The sequence below is a fragment of the Corvus brachyrhynchos genome, unplaced genomic scaffold (assembly GCF_000691975.1).
Source record: "Corvus brachyrhynchos isolate BGI_N302 unplaced genomic scaffold, ASM69197v1 scaffold1, whole genome shotgun sequence".
Classification (NCBI taxonomy): domain Eukaryota; kingdom Metazoa; phylum Chordata; class Aves; order Passeriformes; family Corvidae; genus Corvus; species Corvus brachyrhynchos.
In genome coordinates this window covers 3,259,720-3,276,097 of record NW_008237222.1, presented here as the reverse complement: position 1 = coordinate 3,276,097, position 16,378 = coordinate 3,259,720, and the positions used below count along the sequence as shown (strand labels likewise).

At 38.5% G+C, this 16,378-nt stretch overlaps 1 protein-coding gene across 8 annotated transcripts in view; it reads left to right on the top strand.

Moving 5' to 3' along the window:
• The window catches only part of FOXN3 (forkhead box N3), a 174,648-nt gene extending 158,963 nt beyond the window's left edge, over positions 1-15,685 (top strand). For 5 of the 8 annotated variants that reach the window (XM_017728983.1, XM_017728985.1, XM_017728981.1 and 2 more), the window contains 2 exons: positions 5,615-5,638; positions 8,252-15,685. In XM_017728983.1, the coding sequence (XP_017584472.1) occupies positions 5,615-5,638; positions 8,252-8,801 (574 nt within the window). In that variant the 3' untranslated portion in view covers positions 8,802-15,685. The remainder of the gene's footprint in view (positions 1-5,614; positions 5,639-8,251) is intronic. The other 3 variants (XM_008629699.2, XM_008629697.2, XM_008629698.2) reach the window with 1 other exon arrangement.
• The last annotated feature ends 693 nt before the right edge of the window (positions 15,686-16,378 follow it).

Here is a 16,378-nt window from a genome sequence, read left to right as displayed (position 1 = left end):
GCAGGAAGTTTTGTCTTGTTTCCCTCAGGGATAATACGATTCAGAATTTCTTTAGGAAGAAGATCAATCTGGATTCACTGTGCCTCTTAGAACATCATCTGGTCTTCTCAAAACTGGATACCTCTGTTATCAGTTCCTGTGAAAATTACACCGTTTCTTGGTGCCAACCCCTCTCCTCAGATACACAGGGCTAAATAGGACCTGTCATGTTGAGCTTTCATGGCATCTCATGAGAATAACTTCTGCTTATAATGTGCAGCAGCGGAAATTTACCACAGCATCCATGCAGCCTTCTTTTGCAATTAAGAGTAGGAGGACTGCTCTGATTGGGCTGTCATTCCTGCATAGAGGACGAAGGTCCAATCAGGCTGGCAGGGGATGTTTTCAGACTTGTCTAGGTGCAGGAAGGTTGATTTTCCCTGCTAGTTTTTACCAGGAGGGAGGTCTGGGCAGCCATGGGAGGTGGTGAAGTCTCCTGTTAAGTTTTCTGCAGAAATTGTGTGCCTCTGCCTATATATTGAGAAGCCAGACAGCTTCTTTCCAAGACTTTTAAAATCAAATGTATATTTTCTTGAGAAGTGTTCCTTTGGTGCTGTAAATGGAAGGTCTAAAGCCACCTAAAGTAGGTAGTTTTCATCATTCTCATAGAGGACCACTAGCATTTTATGGGTAGCAGATAGTTGCATAGTAAATTAAACCTCTTAACTGTTTTTCTTTAGTTACCATATGTAGGAATCACGGGTTCTCCTGTAAGGTGCTGGTCTTCTGTTGGGACTTTTCTTGTTGTCTGAGCTGTTTATTTTGTGTCTTATTTCCTCAATATCTTAATGGTCTTTGGTTTTGTTGTCCCCCAAGCTGGTGCAAATAACTTGCAGTATGTTGTCCTGTTGTGCAGTGCCATTAGTGCCAAAACACAGTAACAAAAAGTTTGGTCTTGGGTTAAATTCGCAGTTGTCGTTAGGTGGTGTGTTTTGACTAATCTATTACTCAGAAAGGAGGCCAAAGCTGTAGCATTGGACTACGAAGATGGAATCTGTGATTTCTGATGTGTTAGCTCCCATCAATAGGAAAGTTTATTGTGCTGTTCATCTTCAATAGTGTGACTGAATGCATTGGCATATTTTGTTCCTGCACAAGGTATTGATGTGTTGCTCTTCCCTTGCAATTACATGCAATTGCTTTATATTTTATATCTAAAATAAGGTACAGTTGAATTAAGTACTTTGGGTTAAAAAAACCCTCCTGAAAATTATTTAACAAACATGATTTTCCGTGAATAAAGAGTTGCAATTGAGGAGATCATCGTTATTGTGGGGTGCATTTGGTTTAAATTGCACAAATAGGCCTTTCATTCCAAGCTAATCTACAAATGGAAAGGCATCCCACACTATTTTTACTTTGAAAATCATCCTCTGGTGTTAAATCTCCACAGCAGAGCATAATTGGATGTGTTTTGACAGTAGCTTTTTATTTACTTTATTCACACCACTTTTAGCTTGTTTACCATCCATATTTTCCATGTTGTGGCTGACAAGTCTAAGACCCACCCAAAGACAGCAGGGAAAAATAGTGCTTCAAAGCTGCACAGTGTGTAGCATGTCTCTAGCATGAGATCCATCATATTTTGGGTATATTTTTGGCAGACCATATCCCCATATAGTTCCCTGAGAGAAACTAAAAGTAAATGCCGTGATAGTCTGGATATGTAGAAAAGAAAATACTGACTGGCAGAGGTATTCAATGAAAGCAGGCAAAGCCAGTAGTTCCTTATGTGCAGCAAGGAGTTGGTTGTGAAAGTGAGCCCTTGCTGTTCCTATCATCATCCATTGGAAAAGATCTTTTAAATGTTTTCCTAGGAGGACTTCTGTGTTTGCTTTGGTAGGGACAGTCAAAGTGGCTGCTGCATATGGCATCACATGTCTTGGCAAGGTGCACGAAGCTCCTACCGTATATAATCACCTTGCACAGGAGTCAGGTATTACCTGTTACATCAGCCTCGGGAAGAGCACAAGCTTGAAAGTTGATCTCACGTTTCAGACTACATAACGTCAGTTTCTGTACATCCAGCAGACAGCCTCCACCATAATATTTGTGATTTTCTCCAGTTACCCATAGTGTGTGGGTGGTTAGTGACTATGTCTGAGTCCTGCTGCTGTGCAGTAGAACTACTGAACCTAAGCTTCATCTGCCTAATGTGGACAAATCCACTAAGGTGAGGCTGATGGAAATTCACCCCACAGAGAATCTTACCAGCTGTTTAGCATAGGCCTTGTAATTTGATTCAGGTTATTTTGCAGAAGATGTTTTACAAAATAGCCTTGGTAAGTTTTTTTTTAAAAAACTTCTTTATGTGCTACATATGCCTAGGTAATTGGTTAGATTACTTTTGGTACAGTTTGTTAGAAATACCTTGGATTTTAAATTACTGCAGGTTAAAAATAAAAATTAATGGAGAATTACATGGTTTTTTTCCCATTTTATCCAATTCTTCACAAAACATTTGTAGTTTCTCTGTCCTGGTTTTGGCTGGGATGGAATTGATTTTCTTCCTCTAACCAGTACAGAGCTGTGTGTTGGATTTAGTATGAGAATAATGTTGATTAAATGCTGATGGTTTAGTTGCTGAGTAGCACTTGTCCCAAGTCAAGGACTTTTCTGTTTCCCATTCTCCGCCTGTGAGCAGGTGCACAAGGAGCTGAGAGGGAGCAGGGGCAGGACATTCTGTAAGGGGAATAAAGGGATATTCCATACCATAGAGCATCATGCCCTGTACATAAACTGGGAGAGTTGGCAGGGAGGAGCTGATCACTCCTGAGGGATGGGTTGAGTTGGGAGCAGTTGTATTGTGCATCCTTTGTCTTTCTTGTGTTTTATTCCTCTTTTTGTTACCTCTCTTTTCCTCATCTTTGTCATCGTTGTCGTTCCTGGTTTTGTTATTATTTACTTTATTTCAAAGTGTTCTTACCTCAACCCATGATTACCTTTTTCCGATTCTCCTCCCAGCCCCCCCTGGAGAAGGGAAGAGCAAGCAACTGCATGGTACATAGTTGCTGGCTGGGGTTAAACACAGACATTCTCAAGGAATTTCACAATTACCTGTAAATTGCAAACAAGCTTCTCAGAGAATTTCCCTCAGTAAAAAAATACTTCTATTCAAGTTTCCAAGATAAAATTTTTCTTTTTCATAAGGAAAGCAAGTGCACCTGCACTGGCAGAGCTACAGCTCTTCCTTGATTTTAGGAATTAAAAAAAATAAACAAAAAAACCCCAGAAAAAAACCAAAACCCTCCAAAATGCAACACTAACAAACCTTACCTACTTCATCATGAGTAGATTTTAAAATACCTGTTCTGCTCTTAATACCACAGTTCCTTATGCAGCTTCTGATCACTGGGGCATGACAAGAATGAGTTTTGTGCTTAACTTTTTTTGAGGATGGAAAATGGTTATTTAGGTTTATTTTCATTTTAAAATTATAGGGCAATTACTAGATTATTCCTTGGGCATAGCTTTTATTATTGTGACTATTTCTCATGCTGGCTTTATTTTTGCTTCTATTTTCCTCCTTTGAAGCAGCTATTCAAGCAGTGATTAAATAAACCAAACATAAGAAGCATGTGCAGAGTAGATGCCAAAGCATAAGTACAGTTATTATCATTCACTTACATTATCTGTGAACGATTATTTTTGCTTAGATAAAGGAATTGATAGGTATTTCCTTTCATAAATTCTTAATTGTATCTTTGTAGTGCTTATCACTGGCGTGACCAGCTTAACAAACCCCAAACCATCCTTGTTGCACTGTGTTCCCCTCCTCACCTGTAACGGGCAGGATGAGTTATCCTTGGGAGCCAAAGGAGTCCTTTAATAACTAAAGGACAATAGCGCTGACTGACCTGATCATTCTTTCTTTGCAAAATGCACAGGGCTCCCTGTGTCTTAACATTAGATCTGCTGTTGATACTGCTGGCAGTTCATGAATGGTATTTACTGTAGTCCTTTGCACCAATTTTTCTCTGAAGTACCTTTTTAAGAGCTTCTGTCACTATTGTGAGCAACTCACTGTTGACTTTTAACTCAGTAACCCCGGACAGGAATTGTACAGCAAGTGAGCACCACTTGCATTTCACATGCTTGCTCATCCTTCTGTCTGCTGGTCTGTAGTGGTTTTAAGAAGCAGTTCAACTAGCTGTAGCCAAAAGTTCTGACTGTCCTGAATTTCCCTTTGAAATAAAAAAAAAAGTGTCGGTTTTTTTTTTTAGCAAACCTGGAACATGTCAAAGTCTACATACCCAGCTTACCTGTACTGCTTTCTTTGTATCTTCTAACTGTGTGTTTCCAGTTACATACAAAAACTGTCATCTATGGGTACACAGTATCTGTCATCCAGAAGGATCAGAGGTAGATTAAGGTGATATTTAAACTCCACATAAGTTTTTTTTGTTCATCAAAGGAATATACCTGTCTCAAGTGTGAAATACAGTAAGTATTTTTCAGCAAAACCTTTGCCATTTTACAAACAGAATGTGATTACCTATCTTTCTTTCAAGCTAGCAGAGAAATTTAAGGAAGATATGCCATTACTTGGTAAAATGACAGACTTACTTTTGTCTCATCCTGAGGAAGACCTCTCTTTGAAAGGCAGAGGCACTAACACTGTGCAAAGGATATTTCCTCTAACTTGAGACCCAGCTGCTGTGAGTCCCATCTGGCTTCTGATGACATCGGTAATAAAATTCATATCCATTAACAAAGGGAATGAAGTCAGACTTTCAGAAGTCCAAACTTACTCCTGCACTGCTTGAGGATTGTGTCATTCTGCTACAACCAAATATTTAAAAAGAATCTGTGCTCATTGCTTTAGGCTCAGATCCCTCAAGTAAATAAGACAGTCCATGTCAGTAGGCTGAAAAGCTCTAGAGACTGTCCCATGGACTTTCCTGAAAGAGCAAGCCACTGCTTTAAAACACGAAAATATGTCAGTTTCTGAGAATTTTGAAATAAAGTTCTGAACAAAAAAAGGGGAAAATGAGGTATCACTCAAAATAAATTTCCCCCCATTGTTATAGTAAGCACAGAATTCTTAAATAGCTTTTCTTCCCCTCCATAATTTAAAAATACTCAACATCAGAGCAAGTGCTTGTTAATCTATTTGTTTCAGTAACAAAGTGAGAGTTACAACCAGAGCTGTGAGCAAAAATAGATTGAGCTAGCCAAAATCTGTCTCCTGAAACCCAGGGGAGTTCTGTCCCCTGATGGTCTAGATTGAACTAAGTAGATCACAGATTTATTTTGTAATGAATATATGATGGTGTAAGAGCAATGTAGAGCTTGAGAATGTCTCAGAAGCGTGTGTGGAATATGAATTGTTAAGATATTGGTTCATTCAACTCTTAATAATCTGCTAATATCAGTTATAAGTAATTCATCTAATGTTTGAGCTATTGCATATTAAGATACAGATCAGATTAATTTACTTTCAGGGTACATGACTTTTGATGTTGTGAATATCCTAAAGCACTCTGCCTGTATAACTTTTTACTTTTCTGCAAATATCCTTTGCTAATTCTCTCCTTTACCTCCTTTCTCTTCCTTTTTCTATTTCCTCAAGCAGAACTGGTTGGAAATCTTTCAAAATGTAAGTGAAACACAAAAGATTTTTCTGAGATGCAAATGCTGTCCATTTCCTGACCAGTTCCACCATAGAACCCTTTCTTGTGAAGTGTATTGGTATTTCCTTTTCGCCCCCTTTTTTTTTTGAGCAATTCCTTTTTTGCACCTCTTTGTGAACTTCTGTTTTTCTTTACCAGCATCTCTGCAGGCACTCACTGTGGGATGCTAACCCCATAGTACACCTTCCCCTGGGACGTCCCTCTGTACTCCCCAGGCATTTCATTCTATTTTTATGCTGATTTGGAAGATTTGGGATCTGGATTAAGTCCACAGGCAGAGCTTTTGAATCCAAATTATAGTCCCCTTATGTAAAGGCAACACTAGAGACTCTGGAGTAGGGCAAGTCAGGGATATTTCTTTGGCACGTGGTTGTGCTGCTTTGTGGAGCTGTGGCTTTCCTTTTATTGACAGTCTCTTGGTACAAACTAACAAGAGTAGATCTAGATAGCATAAAAATGGGCATCTTGGTTTAAATCCCATCCATTAGAAGCCTTGTTCACTGACAGTCAGTAGGAATCTTATTTGAGTTCCCACCTATTCTGCCCTGTATTTGTTTCCTTGGAGCAATAATTGATTGTTATTTTTTAATGGAAGATTAGTAATGTGTGCTTTTTAGTGAGCCAAATTGCTCTGACTTTCAGCTGCCTAGTAAAATCAAGTAAGTTTAATTTTATGCTAATTTATGATCATTTTTAACATCTGTAAATGTAAATTTACCCAAAAAATGAAGAATCTGTCACTTAAAATGCATCACATGCTTCCTTGTAATGGCTGATCTTAAGGAGTTGGTTATAAATTCGCCTTACAACTAGCTTAGTATGGATGATTTCTTCTTCTAAGCATTTGGCATCCTCTAATGACAACCCCTGCAGTTGCAAGCCATCACAGAGTAAATGCAGCTGGCTTGCTGCACAATCATGAATGACATTGCACTTAGTTATTAATAATTGAAGGAGCTTTGTGTATTCCTTCTGGGTTCTATATGGAATTTATGGATCATACATCTACTCAGAAATCTAGGCAAAAGTAATTTTGTTGAGCAAAAGAGGTTGGCAAGAGGCTTTCTTTGCTAATAAGTGTACCTTCTATTCTATACATTTCTTTGAAAACACTGTAAATAACATTTGGAATGACCGATGAATTTGCTGCCTTCTAGCATTGTCCTGTCACTGATTCATAAATGCAAGGGGGTTTCTTATCTCAGCGAGCTCTTGCAGCCAAGGGCATTTAGATGAACGGGAACTGTGGAATTACATACCGCTCTTATTTTTCCCACCTTTCAACCTTACATGTCAGAAATGGATAACACTCTGCTGTTTCTTGTGTGAGGAAACCATACATGAGATCCATTGCCTGAAACCTAAAGTACTTTCCCTTTTTTAAAGTAGAAGAGCAGTAATACTCTGGACTTGCCACTGTGCCATTCCTCTTAAGAAACATATGTGTTCAGTGTGTGCATTTAAGAAAGGGGTTTAGTCCAACACTGCCACAAGTGTGCAAAAGCACTCCAGTGGTAGCACAAAGATGGCAAGAGAAAAATCAGTTTTAAATCAGTTTGTCATGTAATGGTTTAAAGAGCCTTCCTTTTTTGTTGGATTTTTTTTAACTGACAGGTTCAAGGCTGGTAAACTGGCAGGTGGCAGTGATGATGGCTTCAGTCAAAGACAAGCATCATACTCTCCTTCTTTTCAGAAGGAGTTAAGTATTGCACAGAATCAATGCCTTCTTTAATAGTATTGTAAGCATGATGTTCTGTTTTTTAAAGTCAATGGCGATGCTCTAATACTTTTCAGTCCAGAAAAAAAACCTGTGAGTTTTTAAATATATCATGCTGCAGTAGTTCCCGCAGCACAGGGTGCCATAAAACCAAAGGAAGAAATGACAACTTCTAGAGAAAATACAGATTTATTTTTTCTACTGCTTGTTTTGAACATGTTCTAATATTTTCTTGGCAGCTAGTGGCTTAAGATTGTAGTGCTTTTAAGGTTATTTATTAACTGATCAGAATCAGAACTGGGACTGGACCTTGTTGCTCCTTTTCTTGGAAAGAGTCCTAAATAAAAGTTGTTCCACTTCCAGGAGAAATACCTCCTGCACTTGGAATGCTAGAGTTGGAAAGTGTCTTTCAGAGGAGGCAAGGAATTACCCCAGAAAGCTAGTGTCTCTTCCCCACGTTTTTGGTAGTATCACTTTATATGAAAAAGAAGAGGAGCTATTTATGAAGCTTATTAGAGTTTATTTACCCAGCAGATAAAATAATGTTGGGAGTTTTTAATTTTTGGAAGTGTAAACTATTACATGAAAGTTAAATCAGTACTGTTTACACATCATTTATTTGTAACCATCCCCTACTTGTTCCTGCCTCTTTGTGCTGTTTTGCATCCTTTGGCTTGTTTTGTATGTCAAGTCCATTCTATGAGCAATTAGGCTTTGAAACCGGCTTGCATGGACGTTACTTTGATAGTCACCGTTTCAGTTGTAATTTCAATTTATCTGTCAGTTGGCTTTATCATCTTTTGCTTTGAAGCAAGATCATATCTCTGTGGCTTCTAAGACTCCTTGGATTTTTTTTCTACAGGAATGGAATAACAAACTGCCGGATGCGGACGGAAAGTGAACAGTCCTGTGGCTCTCCAGTTGTTAGCGGTGACCCAAAGGAGGATCACAACTACAGCAGTGCCAAATCTTCCAACCACAGGAGCACATCACCTGCTAGTGACTCCGTTTCCTCTTCCTCTGCTGACGACCAGTATGAATTTGCAGCTAAAGGTAGCCAAGACAGCAGTGAAGGAAGTGAAGTTAGCTTCCAGAGCCACGAGAGCCATAGTGAAACAGAAGAGGAGGACAAAAAGCAAAGTCGGAAGGAGACCAAGGATTCTTTAGCTGACAGTGGATATGCATCCCAGCACAAGAAAAGGCAACATTTAATGAAGGCAAAAAAAGTACCAAGTGACACACTGCCTCTTAAAAAGAGACGTACAGAAAAGCCCCCTGAGAGTGACGATGAGGAGATGAAAGAAGCAGCAGGATCACTCCTGCATTTAGCAGGAATTCGATCCTGTTTGAACAACATCACCAATCGGACGGCAAAGGGGCAGAAAGAGCAAAAGGAAACCACAAAAAATTAGAACAAATCAATGATTTGTTTGAACTTACAAAGTTTTGTTTCAGCACGTCAGGTGAATTCTAATGATTTGTGGCAATATCAGAAATTTTTTCCTTTTTTGTTTTTCTTCTATTTCTTTTTGTTTTGTTTCTTTGGGGTTTTTTTCCTTTTTTTTGACCCTTAAGATTTTTATTTTTAAAGGAGATCGAAGCCATAGAACTCATACTGACACTCAGCTAATTTACAAAAGCTTTTCATTTTTGAAGACAAAAAGTTAACAAAAAAAGAAAGCCAAAATCGCCATTGCTTTCTCCAGCTTGTCAAAAATGCATGGTTGAATACGCAGTGATATCAACATTAATGTGATGGGAGTAAAATTGGGCACTTGGAAATCCCTCTTATAGCAGAAGAGCTGTGCATAATTTAGTATTCATTCAGGCCTGGCCCTTAAGAATTTTTTTTATGGCCTTACAATTGGGTTAGAAGTGAATGTGAATAAAGAGATTTGTGGGAAAGAGGAGGCGCGTACTTCTCAACCAAGAACCATCTAGTGGCACTTGGATATGTTGTGCCATACAAGTCTTTGGACAGCCACTGGTGGCAACTGTGCAAGCAGCAATGCACTTCTAGTGTGTCACGTATTCTATGTGGCTCATAATGTGAAGACTGATAACTCTTAAGTTTGAGGAAATTTAAACTATGTATGCAATGGGTTTCAGTGAAATAATGAAATGGGAGGGGGGTCACTGTTAGTAGCATCGTTAACCATTGAACTCTGTCTTCTATATTAAATTGAAAGAATGTTCAAAAAGCCATAAGCCTGAAGATTGGCACTGCGTGCAAAAAGTAATAGTAATAGGGAAAAACAAACTATGTCTTCTAAACTGCCTGAGTGAAAAGCAATCAAGTCTAAGAAATTACAGTAGATACAATGTACATCAGAATCTTTCTCTGTGGATCACATCCTTGATCTGACTGGGGAAACAAAGCTACAAAACCTGCCATTAGTAGTATTCTGTATTTAAAAATAGAAGGAAAGCATACTGGTGAACAGTAAAATTCAGAAGTTCAACAAAAGAGCTCCTACACTGCCCTCAGAAATGAGTATGCAGTGACCATCAGTCAGGATTCATCTGTGCAAAAATACAACAAATTTCCAGATTCAACCAGCATAGCCAGCAGAAGAAATTTGATCCACATTGCATGGATTCTTTAGGGAACGGGGGAAAACAAAAAAGCAAACGATTTTTTTTATTCAAAGATGACAAAGTTCTTGTAAGGTAAATAATGTATTTAGCATGAAGCATGAATTATTTTCATATAAATATAGAAAATAGAGAAAAAGGCTATGCCTCTAATTTTTAAGCCCTTAGGCTTAGAGTTTGTTTTTGGGGTTGTTTTTTTTTATTTTGTTTTTGTTTTTGTTTTGGTTCTTTTTTGTTGTTGTTGGGGTTTTTTTGAAGCAGGTGTTTAAGGTTTAACCTTCTTCAGGGACAAACACTGACTGTTGGGGAACTTACTCTGCAATATTAAAAAATAAAATCTTCATGCTCTGGTAGGGCTTGGATGGTTGAATTATACTGCCTTGTCTGCACATTCAGCCCCCCTCTCCCTACTTCTGTTTAAAAAAAGAAAAAAAAAGAAAAAAGTAAAAGTGTGTCCTTTCTTCGTCTGTACATGTGTAACATGACGCAATAATCTGAGGGCAAATTTAGTAGTGAGTGTGTATGACAGAATCAAGAGAATAATGGGAGGTTAATTGAGGAAAACTCTCTGATTTGATTCAGGAATAAGTAGACAAGAAAATAGCTTTGCTAATTTGCCATGAAAAAATGAAGTTAGTTAAGAGCCTTATGGAGGTGTCCGGATAAAAACCAGTGTTACAGAGAGTGTAATTCAGGTACAGTGCTACTCTCCTGGTAAGGATAACTATGAGACTGAAAATCACTACAGCAGAGAGAAGCTGTGAAATAAACAGAACAGTCTCTCTCACCTGGATTCTTGCATTTGGCATGAAAAATTCTACACTTAGAATATTCTAGAGGCAAAAAGAAAATCCCAAGAATCAACCACTTAAGAGAACAAAGTGGTTGGTTTCTTAAAGAGTATAGGTTTAGATTTATCACTAACAGCTGTTTCAGGCAGCAGTTTCACCAAGATGGATCTAGTTTATGAAGAGTGAGTTTAAAAAGGGTTTGACTTCCTACTCAGTGCAGTGAGCTAGAAGTTATATTTGGAGATGCCTGTGATGTGTGTGTTCAGTTAGGAGGTGGAAGGACTGGAGGGCAGGCTGGTCTGGACCTGGTTCTGTGCTCCACAAGCATTTTGTAAAGAACAGGGCAGCACGGCAAAAGAGTGCTTCTCCTCCCATCTCAGCCAGCATGTCCTGGGATCTAGGAGCTGCCTGACAGCTGCCAGAGCTCAGCACAACTGCCAGCTTTGGAAATAAGGAAGGAGAGAGCCGTGGATAGTGCAAGAAACAGCCTTGTTCCTCTCAAGTTTGCAGAGGCCGATGCATGCAGGGTTTATTCCCAGCATTAGTTAAGTCAGGAGTACATAGATACTAACTTTTGTTGACTGCCTGCAGCCCTTGAGATAATGTTGGGGAAAACAGGAAGGACCAGTCCCTTGGCCAAGTAGCACAGAGATGAATGAGCCATAACGTTTCCCTTGTCAGACTGGGATCATCAGCTTCTTCCCAGGTCCATGCTCTCTACAGCCAAAGTCTACAGGCAGTGAACCACACAACCCTGTACAAGAGAACTTGTTCTTCATCTTCTACAGACTTTTGGGAGAGTCATTTGAAATAGAAAATACTACAGTATCACTTTGCCACCACCTTTGCTCATTAACGCATAGTTGTCTCAGTTCAGGAGTGGCTTAATACTATCAAAAAACAGCACTGAAGAATCGAGTGGCAGAAAATACAAGCCATGGCTCAGCATCTCTGTCTTCCAGGGAAAGCTACGTGTTTGTGTGCCAGTGGCCAGATTTCTGTCCACAACACTAATTCCAGAGCAACTTCTCTGATTGCAGTGTGTCAGTGCAAATGAGATCAGTATCTGCTGAACAACAAGTACCATTCATTAATGTGGACTCTTGGTGGCTAAATATATAATTACCACTAGTATTACTCATCTTAGAAAACAGTCATTTTGCATAAATATCTAATTAGGCAAGTTATCTTTATACAGATATATATATAGATATATATATATAACACCTATCTAAGACTTCAACAACTCCTCTATATACTTGCTGGTAAACCTAAAATGTTGGCAAGCATCTATTTTCATGTAAAATTTGTTTCTCCTAGTCTGATCTGCTAGGAAGGTATTCTTTGGTAGGATTTTAGGAAGTTATGTTCAGGAACCAGCAGTTTAGGCTGCCATCAATGGATTATTTCTGGTGTTTAAAAACAACTTGTCCTTATTGATGCTTACTCTGACTGTTGATGAGAACTACATAATTTGGATTTTATAAAATATTTAGGAGTCACCTTTTAAACCATATTTGTGCCTGGCTGACAGTGGCAACTTTGTCAGAACTGGTTCTACTCCATCAGAGAAGTTCTCTCTTTTTTTTGTAAGAACTGAAATTGATTTGTTTTCCAAGAAATACAATGTCGGCTTTTAATGGAGTTGTCTTTACTTCAAGTGAATGATGTCAAAACGGAGTGGTAATTGCACTGTATTACAAACTCTCTCACTTGCCAGATATGAGGTGGTGTGGTTTTGCTAGTTGGCTTTCCTTTTAAGCCATTTTGGGGTGAGAAGTTGTCAAATCTCTAACTTTCCATTCTTCTCACTCTATCAGTATTGCCAAATTAATGTTTCTCCAAGACAGGTGGGGGCTAGGTCAGCAAGTATTCAGTGGCAAGTTTCACATAGGCATGAATTGTAAGGGTTGCTGGACTTCATGGCGGGTTCCTTTGGAATATGCCTTTTGCAGCAAGAAGCTCTTGCAGGCCAGAGCTAATGCCATAAGCAGATTTCACCGGCGTCTCCAGGGAGGTGAAATCTGCTGATCATGCTTGCATTCTGCAAGCAGCTGGATGTCCTACTGCATTTTGGTGCAGATTCTCCTTGCGTTTAAAAATGCAAGCACAGGTCCTGAACAGCTTAAATGTATCACCCCATAGCTGTTTCTGAAAGCAGTCTGCTGCTGATCTTCTCCTGGCAAAACTGGCAGTAGTTCTACAAAGATCACAGGGCTTTCCAGCTGAAAAGCCAATGTGGGAGCGAGGAGGTGTGCCCTGTAGGACTAGAGAACTGTCCTGAGACTCTTCTCTCCAGCAATTAAGTTGAGGTTCATATTCTGGTTCCTCTCATACCTTAACAGGAGAAGGGAATCCCAGAGGAGATACACTCGCTGCCAGTGTTCAGCTGAATTACTGTCTACCTGTGGAAAAGATACAGAAAAAAGCTGGAGGCTGCATTCTTCACTGGAGTGAGGTAGAGATACATCAACATATTTTAGCAGAGAATGAAATCCTAAATTGTACGCCAAATGGCACCACAGATAAAATTACCAAAACAACACTTTGTCCTGGTTTCTTGGTAGTGGTAACTTACTTTCACTGAGATTTTAGCTCCGATCCCAATCCATATAAAGAAGTAGATGACAGAATCATAAAATATGCTGAGTTGGAAAGGACCCATCTGACTCCTGGCCCTGCACAGGACACCCCAAGAATCACACCATTTGCCTGAGAGTGCACAATCTGAGGTTTTCTGGAACTTGAAGGTGTCTGGTCTCCTTTGCAGTCAGTGGAGCTATAGACACCCAAGTGCTCCTGGAAGCCTTTACAGTTTCACTACTACTATTATTATTGTTATTACAATTTTTGTCTTAATCTGACCCTAGGCATTTTTGAAAACATTACTCTCCTGTGCTCCAAGATCAAAATAAAACTACTGATAGAATGCATTTCCAATGCAATTTACTTTACTTCATGGAGAATGCAAACCCAGCTCCTTTGGGCACATCACTACTGCCTGAATAGCTCATTGGCATATTTTATAGGAAATATTTTGAAACATTTTCTTGACTTTGCCACCAAAAGAGCATTCGAACCATGTGTCCTCCTGATGGTAACAGAGTATCAGTGTTGACCGTCTGACCAGTTAAGTTTTAGTAGTGTTCTTCACAGCCCTCCAGTAATATATCAAACACTGTTATGCACATAATGCAGCACTGTGATCTAATTTAAATAATACTTTTTTATTATTTATACTACTCTATGTAATATACATCAACACTTTGCTATATAACCTAAGTGATAACCCTCTTCTTAGTTACCTGCCAAACTCTGAATTTCTGTTTGGTTTATATTGCAATTAGCACAGTTACCAAGTTGTAATAATGTCTCTTTTCCTTTGAAATGGGATGTGTAAGTCAAACTATACATTTTGTGTGTTTCTGTTTTGAGATGAAGTTTATAAGGATTTACACACAACATTCGGTGTTCTGTATAAATCTGCATACATTTGTAAATTCATCTGTTAATCCCCTTTTATTTAGAAAGTTTTAATTGATGGTGGTTTATTAGGGGTTTTTATTTTTGCATTTTTATTTTTAGTACTGGTTATTCTTGAATTAAGCAGAGACTTGTCAGCTGGGTTGCTTTATCTTTGATCATGTACATGACCTTATAATTCTTCCACAGTTCAGCAAACAAGTACTAGCTTCACTGACCAAAAAAAAAGTCTCGACCTAATGTGTCTATGGTGCTGTATTTTGCTGGTATACATTTAAAACCAGAAGTGATTTAAAGGTCACTTTTGAGTTATTCTAATAAGTAGCCTTTCCTGGTTTGGGGAGTTTGGGTTTTGTTTTAGCATTGAAAACAAGGTATATTTATCTGAAGCTATGTAATGGTTTTTCTACTGTATCACATTTCCTTTTGCAAAGAGGGGAATATTGACGTGATGTAACATCCTTTCACAGTCAGTGGAAGGGGGTTTTGTTTCACTTTTTTAGTTTCAGTGGATTTCGTTAGGCTTTGGATCAGGCCAGCAGTTACAGGAGCTCATCATCTGAGGGTTTAAGGGATAAATGACAGCTTGTGCTGGCCTTCAGTGCTAGAAGGGATTTTACCGAATACTAAAACTACATGCTGGACTCTGGAATGGCTGACAATCTAGAAATGGGAATCTTTTTCATTTGTTTACTCTGGCCTGAAATCCTAAGACCTTCTTTTTTTTTGTTTGGATGACATTGAACTTGAGTACATTTTTAAGTTACTAGAGCATTGTACATTTTCGGAGTATGTGTGTGAGACAGCAATTGAAAGTCATACCTGTATCTGATAACCAGTTCCATGCCTGCATCATTCACACTCACTACTTAAAACTGCCATGATGTAAAATGTTGGGGGGAATGATTTGTGTGTGTATGAAAAGCATTATGAACTTGTACATTTTTTTATACTCTGATCTGTAATTTCTGAAGTATTTTGTTTTACAGAAAAAGTGATAAAGCAATCAAAAGACCAAGAGATTTAGTATCAATGCTTTAGGGTCACAGGACCTTAACTGGCCAATAAGTTAATTTAGTACAGTGATAAGCCAATTTTTTTTCCTGTACTTGGTGTCTGAAACTGCCAATTTCATCAATATTAAAATACGAACTGTGATGGGGAATGAACAGTGATGTTAAGTTGTATTTGTGTTTACCTAAATGAGCAGTCCGAAGGCAAGTGCAATCAGCTGATCTTTAGGAAATATGAAATGGTTGATTTAGAGGCATACTTGCATTTTACATTTTCTTGATGTGTAATCATATTGCCAAAGACAAACTATTTCATCAATTATTATTGTAAATAACACTTTCCCAAAACCTACCATAAAGTTTCTGTGATGTATTGTCTTCCAGTTGCAATAAAAATTACTGAGTTGCATCAATTGAAGAAGTGTATTTCTCTGAATATTGGTTTCAGAATATGCCCACATAGTAAGATGGAACAACGGTGGTTGTTTTGGTTTGGGGTTTTTTAACAAATTAATTCCTTCATTATTAAGTAGTTCTGGCCCTTGTGGGATGTTGCCTGTATCTTCACTGCTGTAGATACCAGCTCATGTTAACTTCCTGTCATGTGCAAATGGCTAGACAAATTAAACTACGTTAAGTTAGGGTCTGATCTTCCTTTCTCATCAGTTTTGCAGCCCAGAAACAAAGCTGAATTCATTGGGAATTGTTGGGGTATTTTTTGGGGTTTTTTTTTTAGTTAGCAACAATCAGAAGAGATCCAGTAATAAAATGTCTAATGGCATATATATAACATCCTGAAAAACATAGTTTTGTAATCTGTGCATCAATCCTCCCACCTAAGTCTAGAGCTGAAGAAAACAGTGCAAAAGGATTCTCTTCAGAGAATGAGTAATAGGGGGTATAAAAAATTGTAATGGTCTCATAGCTTTCTCCAGTTAAACTGAATAGTAAAGCCTTATAAATCACACCATTCCTCAGACCCTGTCTTTTGAAAGTGTTCTGTTAACAGCTCTAAATATCTGTAGGTTAACTTTGAAAAGGATTGAGAAGAAAGAAAGTTGCCCAGTTCTTCCATCGAACTTTCTCACAGCTGGTTTGAAACGCTGC